General features: G+C 55.9%; 1 protein-coding gene across 1 annotated transcript; it reads left to right on the forward strand.

Annotated features, from left to right (window-relative positions):
- Positions 1-667: 667 nt before the first annotated feature.
- On the forward strand, positions 668-10068 carry HSP90AB1 (heat shock protein 90 alpha family class B member 1). The gene is made up of 12 exons (XM_048843515.2): positions 668-821; positions 1251-1397; positions 2194-2400; positions 2765-2924; positions 3538-3671; positions 4322-4639; positions 5327-5492; positions 5801-5991; positions 6394-6541; positions 7094-7362; positions 7969-8302; positions 9485-10068. The coding sequence occupies exons 2-12, from the start codon at positions 1251-1253 to the stop codon at positions 9592-9594; spliced, it is 2184 nt and encodes a 727-aa protein (XP_048699472.1). The 5' UTR covers positions 668-821; the 3' UTR covers positions 9595-10068.
- The last annotated feature ends 3963 nt before the right edge of the window (positions 10069-14031 follow it).

The following is a 14031-nucleotide window of genomic DNA, read 5'->3' on the forward strand; positions in this document are numbered from 1 at the left end:
AATTACTCTTTGCAATCCGTTAGTTAATCATTTTTTAATCCATTTAATATGGGTCACTTTGGTTTTTGACAAGTACTGGGGTGACAGTGCTACATTTTTTTAATCAAAATGTCATGTGGGACTGAGGCCTTGTCTACACGCCCGTCATTCAGTTTAACCTTCTTAAATGTTGGCAGTCAACTTTTTTCTAGTCTTCTTGAAAATTACAGATCAGGGAGGTTGGGACCATGGGCGGAAGCAGAAGAGGGGACGCAGCAGTATGAGAAGAGATGGTGGAAGCCAGGGAAACACAGGGGATGGTACTTGGAGTGGAGTTGCTGATGTGTTAAGGGGTTCCTAGGGTTTTGAGTTACAAGGGAATTGGCCCCCAAGAACAGAGGGGAGGCGGGGTGCCAGGAAGAATCCCTTGAGAGATTTGAGGCATCAGGGGGATAGGGCACAGGAATTCCTGGATAGTGGGGTGAGTGGGGAATTGGGGTGTCAGGAGTTGGACTACCAGGCAGACTTACAAGTACTGGGGTGACAGAGTAGGGGATATAAGGAGCTTCCTGGGTATTGGGGTGAGAGGGGGAACCGGGGCATATGTGTCTGGCTGGAAAAGGGCTGCTGCACGGAGACAAAATACCAGAATCCGTAATAATCCCCAGTCTTGCCGAGCCAGCCCGGCCCTTTTAAGGCGGAGGGAGACGGGGGCCGGGCCGGGCTCAGCCCCTATATAGGGCGGGCGGAGGCGGCCCCGGTTTCTCTCTCTCCCGGCCGCGCCGCAATCCCCGCACCAGGGTCCGAGCCCGCTTCTGCCCGATCTCCCGCCACCCATCGCGGTAAGGGCGGCCGGGGGCCTGGCCCGGCGCGGGCGGGCGAGCGAGCGAGCGAGCGGGCCGGCGGGGCTCGGCCCCGGGCCGGGCGGGGGGCGCCGCGCTCCGGGCGGGGGGCGCACGTGGCTCCGCTGGGCGCTGCCATGTTGAGCGGGGCCCCTCGGGGCGGGGGCCCGGCGGGTTCGACTGCGGGAGCGCCCGGCCCCCGCCTCTAGGGCTGGAGGCCCCGCTGGGCCTTGGACGCGGCCCGGGCCCGCCGGCCTGGGGTGGGGAGCGGGGCCCTGGTCGCCCAGCAGGCGGCGGCCCCGCCTCTCCCGTGCCGCCCCGGCGGGTGCCCAGCCCGCGGCGGGGAGCAGGCCCGCGGGAGGCGGAGGCGGGCGCGGGCGGGGTGGGGGGCGCCAGGCAGGTGCTCTGAGCCCGGGGCTTGTCTTGCAGATGCCTGAAGGAGTGCAGCATGGGGAGGAGGAAGTGGAGACCTTCGCCTTCCAGGCAGAGATCGCCCAGCTCATGTCCCTGATCATCAACACCTTCTACTCCAACAAGGAGATCTTCCTGCGGGAGATCATCTCCAACGCCTCCGATGTGAGCTTGCGGGGCGGGGAGGGGGCCGCCCGCCCCCAGCGGGAGTGCGGGGCTCTGCAGTGCTGCCGCTGGGTACAGCGGGCACTGCCCGCCTCTGTTACTAGGGCAACCATTGATTTTCCCTTATCTGCTGAGGCCCTTAAAGGAGCCTGGCTAGTGATGGAAGGGCCTTGTAAGGTGCCTCAGCCCTGCCCAAGAGGACCCATCCCTAAGGGGGGGGTCTGTTTCCCTGCCTTTGTCCTAAGATGGCCAACGAGGGGGCTGGTTAATGCCAGATGGGCTGGTGGTCACCTGCCCTTAGGAAAGGGTTGGAGAGCCCTAAATAATCTCCCTCTTCTCCCCTCCCACCCCCACGGTCTCGCTGGAGTAGTAATTCAGTATGCCCATAGGTCCTGGCACGAGCGGAACTCGGTGGTGCAGCCCTGCCGGCAGTGGCCCCTATCTCCTAGTTTCATTTCTGCTGCTCTTCAAGGAGCTGGCATGGAGTTGGCATTTGGTGTCTCCTGTTTGTTTCCAGGCATTCTCTCTTCCTGTGCATGTGGTGGATGAATGAGCCTGTCTCTTTGTCCTGCATGCTGCTCTGATGGGGTAGCCATGGTGCCTCTCTTAAGAAGGGCCTCTTGTTTTGCCCTCTGGAGGGGTTTGAGTGAAGCCAGAGCTTTTGTGGCAGATCTGTGTCTTGGTGATGCTATCTCGAGAGTCCATGGGCCTTCCTGCCCAGAGCAGGGAGAGTACAGGATCCATGGAGCCGGTGAATGGTGGGTGGGCCTTGCTAACGGTCTCTGTCCTCCCCTAGGCCCTGGACAAGATCCGTTATGAGAGCCTGACAGATCCCTCAAAGCTGGACAGTGGCAAGGAGCTAAAAATTGACATCATCCCTAACCCCCGGGACCGCACCCTTACCTTGGTGGACACAGGTATCGGCATGACAAAGGCCGACCTCATCAACAACTTGGGCACTATTGCCAAATCTGGTACCAAAGCCTTCATGGAAGCCCTGCAGGTGAGTGGCCTTCAGCATGGGCTCTAGAGCGCTTGGACCCCTTGTGGGCCTGGCCAGCTACTGGGCTCATGTCCTCTGCAGAGCCTTGCAACTTCAACACTCAGTACTTGGCTAAGAGATGCCCCCTTTCTGGGCCTGTGTCCTCCCAGGGAGCAGCCGGCAGTGCTTTTGGCTTGTTCATGTGTTCCCCGGTCCCTCCTGCACAGAGAGGAGGTGACTGTGCCCTGCCCTATCCCTGTCTGTATTTGTGGCTTTATCTCTGTGTTGGCCCAGCTCCCTGTTATTGGGACACACCTGGTTGCGTCTCGGACATTACCTGTCTCTGGTGTCTTGCTTTTCTCACCCATTCTCCTTCCCCTTGCAGGCGGGTGCTGATATCTCCATGATTGGGCAGTTTGGCGTGGGCTTCTACTCTGCCTACCTGGTGGCTGAGAAGGTCGTGGTCATTTCCAAGCACAATGATGACGAGCAGTATGCCTGGGAGTCATCAGCTGGGGGCTCCTTCACTGTCAAAGCCGATCATGGTGCGGACTGTGGTAATGGGGTCTGCAGGGAATTAGCCACTCCCCTCCCCTCTGTATGCCAAGGGGTCCCAGAGAGAGGGATCTGTGTGAAGTTAGTCACCCCCTCCCACCCTGTCTGCCATGGGGCCCCTAAAGGGGTTTGAGGTGGCTGGTGACAAGATGGTATGGCTGGATAAGGTGTTGTAGTCTGTAGCTGACACCTGGTGGGGAAGCTTAAATCAGTGAGGGAGAGGGTCCAGGCTCATGGGGTCATGTGTGAAGCCTGAGTGATCAGTCAGCTTGGGTTAGGTCCCAGGTCTAATCTGTGGAGAAAGCTGGGGGAGAAAGCACCCCTCAGTGCTAACCAAATCCATGGTCTAAGCCTGGTGCAGGGTCAGTGATAGCTGTGGATCTTCCCTCCCTGCTTATGGATGGGGTGTCTGACCTTGGTTCCTATTAGAAACACTGTGATGATCCTCCCTTTAGTTTAGCTGTGGGCTGTACCTGACATTGACATGAGATCTGCAGAGTACCTGTAAGCAGTAACCTGTAGACAGTACCTGTAGGCAGTAATGCCACTGTCTGTCCAGTACCTGTAGACAGTAATGCCACTGCCTCTCTCCTGATGTCATAGGTGAGCCCATTGGGCGTGGCACCAAGGTGATCCTGTACTTGAAGGAGGATCAGACAGAGTACCTTGAGGAGCGGCGGGTCAAGGAGGTGGTGAAGAAGCACTCCCAGTTCATCGGCTACCCCATCACCCTTTATGTACGTATGTGAGAGATGGAGCATGGGGGGAAGCCCAAGCTGAGAATGGGGAGAGGATGGTTCATTCCACCTTGAGTTTTCCCAAGCCGCACACAGGTGTGCGTGTAAGAGACCGTGATGGGCTTTACCAGGGTCTGGAGGCAAGGGCTGTGCATTCATCCTGCTGCTGCAGGAATTGGCCAGCAGAATGGTACGAGGGTAGGAATTAGTTCACTGTTGCTAGGGAGTGGGGTCACCGAAAGGGTGTACTGCGTAGTCAGACTCGCATCCCTAAATCTGTGCCAGCACCTTGGGCCATTGCCTAAACTGCCAGGCGAGGGACTGAGGCTGGACCCCAGCACTCTGTCTTCACCTACATTGTTCTCTATTGCAGGAGCAATGGGGGTCTCACCAGCTGGTGGTAGCCATAGATTCTTTATCCTCTTTGTTGGCCCAGCCACTGGAAAGCACATATGAGAAATTTGAACCAGTGCTATACCTGCAGTGCATCACTGCAATGTTTAGCCTTTGCATGGAACCCACCAGACTGAAACTCCCATCTCTCTTGGGGCAACTGTCTCTCTGTCGCTGCCCTTTATCTCTTGTGCATAGGAGGCCCTGAGTAAGGTAGGTGCCTTGGCCATGACCCTCTTTTGCTCCTCTCCCTACAGCTGGAGAAGGAGCGGGAAAAGGAAATCAGTGACGATGAGGCAGAGGAAGAGAAGGGGGAGAAGGAGGATGAGGACACAGCCCCCAAGGATGAGGAGAAGCCCAAGATCGAGGACGTGGGCTCAGATGAGGAGGAAGAAGAGGGTGGTAAGGGCAAGAAGAAGAAGACCAAGAAGATCAAGGAGAAATACATCGACCAGGAGGAGCTGAACAAGACCAAGCCTATCTGGACCCGCAATCCTGATGACATCACCCAGGAGGAGTACGGAGAGTTTTACAAGAGCCTCACCAATGACTGGGAGGACCACCTGGCTGTCAAGGTGAGTGTAGAGGCCGGGCTGGGCACACTGGTAGAGGCCAAGGTTCCCTTTACCTCAAAGCAAGATGGATTAGTGCACAGGTCTACATTTCTTCATCACAGGGATGGGCTTTAGTATAGGAAGTTGGGGGGCCCCAAAATACTCCTTTAGACCCAGTGAGAAGTGACTGAACTGCAGCTGGTTCCCCTATCAGGGGAAGCAAATAGCTGGGCTGAGCCCATTTGACTTGTCATTGCTGGTCCTGGGCATGGAGCCTCCCACCTGGGTGTGGTGCAGGTTTGCTGGCCCTTTGGTCAGGGTGACCCTCACTCCCAATCCCCTGCTTCATCCATGTGTGCAGGGTTCTCCTGAGGCCCTGGCTGCCACTCTCTGGCATGAGCGAATGGGGACAGGAGCTGCTGCTTTGGGGGCCTTAGATCCTGCCCAGCATTTGCTGGAGGCGGAGATGTTGGTACAGTGGGGAAGAAGGGGAGTGCAGAGTCAGGGTGCTGGGAGACTTACTGTCCCGCTTGTCTGTCTGATGCATTGTGCAGTTGGCTCTAAGGTAGCCATTCAGTCCCCCTACCCAAGGCCCTTTGGGTGCTCCTGCAGCCGGGCCAAAGGGAAGGGCTCTCCCCCGGGGAGGGTTAGAGGAATGAAGTCCTGGGAGCTCTGTTCATCTGACCCCCCGTGTCTCCCAACCTGCAGCATTTCTCTGTGGAGGGGCAGCTGGAGTTCCGAGCTCTGCTCTTCATCCCGCGTCGTGCCCCCTTTGATCTCTTTGAGAACAAGAAGAAAAAGAACAACATCAAGCTGTATGTGAGGCGTGTCTTCATTATGGACAGCTGTGATGAGCTCATCCCAGAGTACCTGAGTAAGAGCCCTCTGTGTAGCACCCCACCTTTGTGCAGAGCTCCCTCTCTAAACAGCTTAAGCTCTCCGGCTTCTAGTATCCTCCCAGCTATGTTAGTTGCTTCCTCCCCATTGCACCACCCCCGTACATCATACAGTCTTGCGGCACTGCTGGGAGGGATGCAGAGGTTCAGGTCTCCTGACGCAGCCTGGAGCTTGGGCTTCCTGCTTGGCACTTCTGTTCTCGTGCATGGGGGATGGGTGTATGGAGTTCTTAGCCTGGCTGTACTGATCACCCTCCCTGGTCCTTGGCTTCTTTCCTCCCCTCAGATTTCATCCGGGGTGTGGTGGACTCTGAGGACCTGCCTTTGAACATCTCCCGGGAGATGCTGCAGCAGAGCAAGATCCTCAAGGTTATCCGCAAGAACATTGTCAAAAAGTGCCTGGAGCTCTTCTCGGAGCTGACAGAGGACAAGGAAAGCTACAAGAAATTCTATGAAGCCTTCTCCAAGAACCTCAAGGTGAGAGACAGCCAGCTAGCCCAGCACCTGGGGGCAAAGGGGACGCTGCTCTGCCTCAACATGCTCCACAGGCAGGCACTTGAGGATCCAGAACTAGTCTATGATCGGTTCCAAGATGGTGACTTCTCTGGGTTGGGCTCAAGGCTCAAACCTGCTCTTCCTGGCAGGGCTCTGGAGCGGAGGGGCCAAACAATCTGTTGTCTTAGCAACCAAGAAGGGTGGGTGTGCCCCAAGGGGCTTGAATGGAAATGCCTCACTAACTGCATCTGCTCCCAACCTCAGCCCTTGGGTGTGGGTGGGGTGTTTGCAGGGAGGAGCTAGATTTCCCAGCTCTTGAGGGCAGGAGAGTGTTAGTGAGCCACTTACTGGAGCCTGCATATAAATCACCTCCTCTGCCCCCAGCTTGGGATCCACGAGGACTCAACCAACCGGAAGCGCCTGTCAGAGCTGCTACGCTACCACACGTCGCAGTCTGGCGACGAGGTGGCCTCCCTCTCGGAGTACGTGTCCCGCATGAAGGAGACTCAGAAAAGCATCTACTACATCACAGGTGAGGGCTGCCGGCCGGGGGGGGCGAAACCTCCCTCCTCCCCCATCACCCAGGCAGAGACTGTCCCTCAGAATGGGGATCTCCTCAGCCTGCTAGATTTGGTGTAGCTAATGCAACACCAAGAGGGTTAGATTCCTGTGCGGGCCCCTCCTGTCACCCCAGAATGGACTCTTCTGCCGAGTTACTGCCTGGCTCCTCTGGTCGCTGGTGTGACACGGGGAGTTCCCCTGGCAGGTGGGCTTGTATGGAAAGGGGGAATCTCCTCCCCAAAACTCTACTTCCTAGAAAGAGGCTCTTGTTAATCAGGTGCTTTGGGATCCTTGGCTGGGAGCTGGGTATGCAAGTTTTGTGGTCTCATTTCTCTAAAGGAATGGCCAGGCCCTATCCCTGGCACCGTGGGGCCTGTAGACCCTTGTTAAGAGGTCTTCCACATCAGCCTCGCAGGGGCCATGTCTCAGCCGAAGTCTAGCCAGTCCCTACCAGGGGACTGCTGGAGACCCCAGAGTGTAGCCAGCTCCGAGCCCTGGTGACCTCTTGTTTCCCCCAGCACAGGTGAGAGCAAGGAGCAGGTGGCTAACTCCGCCTTTGTGGAGCGTGTGCGGAAGCGCGGCTTTGAGGTGGTGTACATGACGGAGCCCATCGACGAATACTGCGTGCAACAGCTCAAGGAGTTTGATGGCAAGAGCCTGGTGTCAGTCACCAAGGAGGGGCTGGAGCTGCCCGAGGATGAGGACGAGAAGAAGAAGATGGAGGAAAGCAAAGCGAAGTTTGAAAACCTCTGCAAGCTCATGAAGGAGATCCTGGATAAGAAGGTTGAGAAGGTAACTAGGGGTGGGGTGAGGATCCCAGCCCAGGGCCAAGTCCTGGCTCAATGGGGAAGGAGAGTGGGGCCTCACTGAATGCAGACAAGGATTGGACCCTGGCTCAGTGCATGGCCTCTGGCCTCCCTTGTCTCCAGCAGAGGATCAGCTGAAGGAGACTACAAGTCCCAGCATGCACTGCAGCATCTTGCTCTAAGCTTTTGGGCTGCAGGTGAGGGGCACTGACCCAAAACTTTGATTGTAGGGGTAGTGCTTTGGAAATGTGTACTGGGTACCAAGGGGTTGGCTGAGCTGCTGGAGCTGTTCCAGGCAGTGTTCCTGAAGCTGGCTGAGAGATCCCTATTTGCTTCGGGGCTGTCTGTCCTCTGGATATGGTGGTGACGATGTGGCCAAGCCAGAGGGAAGGTGCTGTGCTGTGGAGAGCATCTGTGCCCTTCCCTGCAGCCAGGTCTCCACTGCCTGTGGCTCCTCAGCCATTTGTGGGTGTCTCCTGCTGAGCATGACATAAGGGCTGGAGTCCCTGCATCTGCTGTGACCAGACCCAGTCAGAAGCACTAGACCCTGCTATTTTTTGTCTGGCCTGTTAACCCTGGGGTCCCTCTGCAGGTGACCATCTCGAATCGGCTGGTCTCATCGCCATGCTGCATCGTCACCAGCACCTATGGCTGGACGGCCAACATGGAGCGTATCATGAAGGCCCAAGCGCTGCGGGACAACTCCACAATGGGCTACATGATGGCCAAGAAGCACCTGGAGATCAACCCTGACCACCCCATCGTGGAGACCCTGCGCCAGAAGGCTGAGGCTGATAAGAACGACAAAGCTGTCAAGGACCTGGTGGTGCTGCTCTTTGAGACAGCCCTGCTCTCCTCTGGCTTCTCCCTGGAAGATCCCCAGACCCACTCCAACCGCATCTACAGGATGATCAAGCTCGGCTTGGGTAAGTGCCCCAGGTGACTGGGAACCACAAAGAGTTGGCATTTGATGGTAGACACTGGGGAAGGAGCTTTTTTCAGCTCTTCAATGTCTGGGATTCAGAGACCTGTTCATGGTGGCTTATCCTGAAAGCTAGAAGTCAGGGGCATGTTAGCCAGTTGAGCTTGTCTTTGGCTTCAGCACAGAGCAGGCCTCCTTGGGAACGAGTGGTAATAACACTTATCCTGCTCCAAGGACACTCATGCTGGCCACTAGAAGGAGCTCTGACTCCTCAGTCCTGGCTTATCCTTTCCTCAGTTTATGGAAGGAGTGGTCCCAAGGCGAGCTTTCCTGACCTGGCTCACACAGGAAGTGCAGTGGAGGGAACAGCCAGCAGGAGGCACTGTTTTCTGGCATGAAGTGTATCCTAGTCTTAAGTCATGACAGGAGGGTGTAAAATGTGCAAGCTAGAGTGGCATGCAACCTAATCAGCATGGTAGGGCCTGTGCATTAGCCAGTGTGTGGAAGGCCAGTGGCAGGTGTTGGCAGCACGTGAGTGGAAAACTGGTTTGAAAATGGGCTTTTTTTTTCAAGTGGGAAAACTGACTCTTCAGCAAGAAATTGAAAACCCAAAACGTTCCATGGTAACTTCTGATTCAGCAATGCTGCCACCAGGGCCTCTTGGAGTTTGTAGTTTGTATGTCATGCCTCCATTTGTCTCTGTGGGATTCACTACATCTCCCACAATGCACCACTCTCCCTTAGCTGCTGTGGTGCATCATGGGGAATGTAATCCTGTGGCAAGTTTGGCCCATGGAGGAGAATGGGAGCAGGAGGCACCACGGCAGCATCTCTGAACTGAAAGGTGGTTTTCAGGCCGTGGCTTATTGACAGGCAGTGTGCGTTTTTCCAGGGAAAGCAGACATGCTTTTGGCATGCACGAAAGAGCATTGATAGAAAGCTGGTTTTCTGCTGCAACTCGATGGGCTGGAAACGTTTTGCCCAGTCCTCCAGGAGAGGGCCCTGGCCTAGCTGCACTCTTGGCTTACTGCCCTTTTGCTGAGAAGTAGGGGCCTGTTCCTCCACTCAGACCATGTTGCTCTTGTGGCTGCCCCATCCTCTCTGGAGGTCCCCTTGCTGTGCTGTGTGTGTGATCCTGGGGGTGGCCCTCAAAGTAACCAGCCTGCACATCTCCCTCCCTCCCCAGGTATCGATGAGGATGAGGTGATTGCAGAGGAGCCCAGCGTTGCTGTCCCTGATGAGATACCCCCACTAGAGGGAGAGGAAGATGCATCCCGCATGGAGGAGGTGGACTAAAGGGGGCCATTCCCTCTCCAATCTTAGCTCCCTGCATCATCTCTGCTTGGAAGGGGCAGGGCCTGGCCTCTACAACTGCTACTGACTCCTCGGCTCCCCTAGTGTTGTGTTTCCCCACTTGTTTCCCCCTGTCAGTAGGGGGTAGGGTTGCAGGGTCCCAGCCCTGGCTGGTCCATCTATCTTTCTGCTTGTGTTGAACCAGCTGCTTGGGGCGGCAGGTTGTGCTGATGGGTTCTGATTTTTCCCCCATGGGGGGGTCTTGTGCTGCTCCTGGGCACCAAGCACCCACCCTGCCCCAGCTGGGGTGAGCACTGAGCTTGAGGGTCCCTGCCCCCTCCCCCCCAAGCACAGCAGGGAGCCCAATACCCAACCCCCTGGCAGCTGCCTGCATCCTAGGGTAGGATGTTGTATTTTGTCGGCCGTTTGGTTTTTTGTTCTACTGAAATTAAAGTATCAAATAGAGAATGCGGTTTACACAGAGCGGCTGCCTTGTCTGTGCCAGCTCTACACTGTGGGGAGACTGGGCCCCAGTATTTCCCACTGGGGTGGTGCCCAGGGTCCCTGCAGCACCCAAAGGGAGTGATGGCAGGTGTGGGGGGGAGTCATGGAGAGCAGTGCTCTGTGGAGGCTGAGTGCTGCATTCAAAACGCTGCTGTGCTCGGCCCTGCTCTCTCTCGGAGAACTGCTCAGACCAGTTGCAGCCCCAAGCGCTTGTAGCCCCTGCCCTTGGGGTCAGTTTAATGAAAGGCCCTGGAGCAGGAGCTGAGGCTGGGGCTTGTGATGCTGTTGCCCCTGCTTGGCACATGTGTATCTGGCTGCTAGGGTGGCACTTGCTAAACTTCAGGCTGTGTACCAAGTGCAGGGAACTGAGTGTGTCCCTTCAAAGGGAAGGCAAGGTTTGAGGCTGCAGCTCCTAGCCACTTCCATAGTCCTGCTCTGTTGCTTACCCTCCTGCTCCCATGTGGAGGGCACCTACCTCACTTTGACAGAGCTGGGTTAGCTCACCTCTGCCTTTTTCAGCAGTGGGCAGCTGCACATGTGCAAATGCTGTGGAAGGCTAAGGCAGAGGCCAGCAGGAGTCCTGCCTCTGTTGCGATTTGTATAAGTCTTGTCCCAACAACAGAACTAATCTACACTGCCCCAAAGTCTCTGGGCAGCAACCTGTGTCCTCAGCCTGCTCTCCCCAGGAGCTTTAAGATCCCATTCCAGTTTGCACAACCAGCAATGCCCTTAATGGACCTAGAATTCAGGGGCTTTCTTCCTGGGCTGACCTGGATCCTCTGAGGTGGTGGTTGAGTATCTACTGGTTAAGCTAGCAGTTGCTTTCCTTGCCTGGGCAGTCTAAAATCTACACAGTGGAAGAGTTGCTTCTGTGTTCTCCTGGGCTACCTTCTTGGCTCTGATGATCTTGGTCCTGGAACACACATGTGGAGGAAGTGCCAGCTCTGACTTGACTTGCTGCCTTCAGCAGGAGGCCTAATGGAGCCAGTGTGGGATGAGTTCACCCTTCCCCCTGGGCCATGTGGCAGGCTGGAGAGCTGCTCCTGGGTTGGGAGTGTCCCTGTGCTTCTCTCCAAGGGGGTGGAAGAGGTGCAGGACTCCAACCTTTGCCACTAAGTGGCACCCTCTTCCTGTCACAGCCAAGGCCCAGTGGTGGAGCCAGCACACTCCTGCGTGAGGTAGTTCCTGTAGGTTGTCTTCTGGGGGTTAATTCTCTCCCCGTAAACCCTGTTGTAGCTTGCTTGGCTACCCCTTCCTCCTTGTGGGGCAGACTGAGAGCCAGGACCCAAATCAGATGGATGGACCTTCAGGGGTGAGCCAGCTTGGGGGAGGGGGCTAGTAGCTGCTGGCCCTCAGGGCTGCTGGTGGTCAGAGGGCAGCTGTGAGGGGCTAACTGATCTAAGGTGTGCTGAGTGGGGTGGAGTCTGGGGAAGAGTCCAGCCCTATCCTCAACAGGAGGGGTAGGAGTTTTAGCAGTAGGGGACTGGGAGTAAAAGCCTGGCTAGGGGCTGGTGGTTACCTACCCTCCACTTTCTGTGGTTGTTTGCTCTCTATATCCTACCACCTGCAACTCCAGCACCTGCCTCTGCTCAGCAGGAGCCTCCCACCATTTGCTTCTGGGCTGTAGGTATAGTAGGGCTGTAGGCACCTGTCTCCTGCTTGGTCCCTCGAGTGTGGAAGTAGGGGAGCAGTGACCAGCTCACAGGGGGGAGAACTCTGTCAGGTCTGGAAGCTATAGGGAGTCTGGGTGCATGGGTGGGGTGAGGGGTTGGCCACAGCTGCCTGCAGGTTTCTGAGGACTTAGCAGGAGCTTTGCAAGGTTTTGTCAGAGGAAGAAGTAGCACCACCAGCCACCTCTATGGTCCTCAGTGCCCAGTACACTTATACCTACCCCAGCTGCAGCCCCCAGCAATTCTGTCCACCTGAGCCAAATGCTTAAGTTCGTTACTTGCCAGAAGCCACAGCCTGTGCCATACTCGCACAAAATGGAGCTATCTCCATCTTCAACATAAAGGAGCAGAGCCTACAGCTCCCAGCATGCAACAGGGCCTGTGCCCCAGAGTATAGCCCTGGGATTGTGGGCTGCATTGCATGCTGGGAGTTGTAGTTCTCCACTTTTATAGTGGAGCATGCTCAGATGTTCAGGGGGCTTTTGCTGAACAGCAGCCCTGGCCCAACAGTTGTGGGGGGGGGTGGGGAGGCCCATTTTCTTCAAACACAAAATATTTTCACATGCAAAAAAAATCCATTCCAAAAACAAATGTCACTTCCCCCTCTTAACAAAACATCAACATGTAACCCCCCCTTTTTCCAGGGGCAAAGTGGAGGGGGTGAGTCAAGGTGGGCAAACTTGGGCAAAACCACCCCGTGCCGAATTCCTCCCTTCTTCTACAGCACCTCTTGTGGGTGACTCACCAACCCAGCCTGCCACTGCCCTGCAGCTTCCCCATACCTAGGAAGGGGCACTGAGCTGGGGACAGGGATTGGTAGCCTGAAGCCACACTAAAGTGGCTGCTCTCACCTAGGCAGGCTATTACCATCAGCTGCAGGGGACATGCTCTAGTTTGCACGACTGCACTATGGGAGAGATGGCTGAGCAGGTGAAGGCAGTTGTACCTTAAGGAACAGGGGCATTCTCACACTGGATTTCTGTCTCTGACAATGGACAGTACCAGATGCTTCAGTGGAAAAGGTAAAGAAACCAGAAAGGACAACATGCCCACAGGCAGTGGCTGGCATATGCTCTGAAGCAGGGGGCATTATAACCTTTCTATTTTTAACCGCCAGTCTGAATGGGGCAGTTCTTGTTATCCATACAAATGCCTACTGCTTTTCTGAATTCTGCTATGCTCTTCGCCACTGTAGAACATTGTGGCTGTGAGTTCCACAAACAGTCACTACCTGAGTGTCTCCTTTTATCCAGTTTGAATTTGGCACCTTTCAGTGTCATATTGGTATTTTAACAAAGGCTGAAGAGCAATGCCCAACTTACCTTCTATAGACCACTCACGTCCTCGCTTTTCATCTTTCCAATAAAACAGCCCTGTGTTTTTCAGTCTCTCCTGCCGTGGAAATCTCGCCCAGTCTCTTGAGTATTCTTGTCACCCAGCTCTGACCACCTGCCTCTCTGGCTGCTTAATCCTTTCTGAGAGCAGGCAACCACAAGTGAACAGTCATCTGAGCACTTTATGGAACAGTGTTAGCCTAGCAGAGAGGCTCTTCCCTGGCTCTTCAAACAGCTTCCCATTCTGCTGGCTCTTGACTAACTGCTCCCCCCAGCAGGAGGGACTACACTCCGCACACCTTCCTCCTCTAGGGTGGAGGGTCTGAAGCTGGGGTTTGGCACAGAACACAGCTCCATGAAGGCTTTACTCCCTTACAGACTGTTACAACAATGGAGACTCTGGGTGGCAGGTGCTCAGCAGGGCTTCGAGTGGCCCCTACCCAGTTGTGGAAGGCAGAGCTAGAAGAGGCCAGGGCTGAGCAGAGCATACTGCCCAAGAACAAGACATTCATGCAGCCAGACTCAGGGCACAGAGAGCTAACAGCTGCCCTCCCATCCTACAGAATCCCTGCACCAGCCACACAAACAGGGACAGTGAGCAGCCAGCGTGAGCAGAGGGCTCAGGTTGGAACACAGTGCAAGCCCAAAGCCCCAAACCTGGCTCTGCCTACAACGGAGGGAGGATGGCCTTATGGGTAAGGCCCTAGACTAGTCTAGGTTCAGTACCAAGGTCCACCCCACCATTCCTGGGTGACCTCAGGCAACGCCCTGGGGCTAATAATGCTACCCGGCCTCCCCGGGGGAGGTGGTGAGACAGTCAGTGTGCCCGCCGCTCAGCCACAACAGCATCCAAGTCCCCAGCCAGAGAGCGCCCAGGAGCAGTGCCTTCCCCCCCATGCGTTCAGACCCCAACATTCCACCCCGGGACACCG

This window comes from Caretta caretta, chromosome 3, assembly GCF_965140235.1.
Source record: "Caretta caretta isolate rCarCar2 chromosome 3, rCarCar1.hap1, whole genome shotgun sequence".
NCBI lineage: Eukaryota > Metazoa > Chordata > Testudines > Cheloniidae > Caretta > Caretta caretta.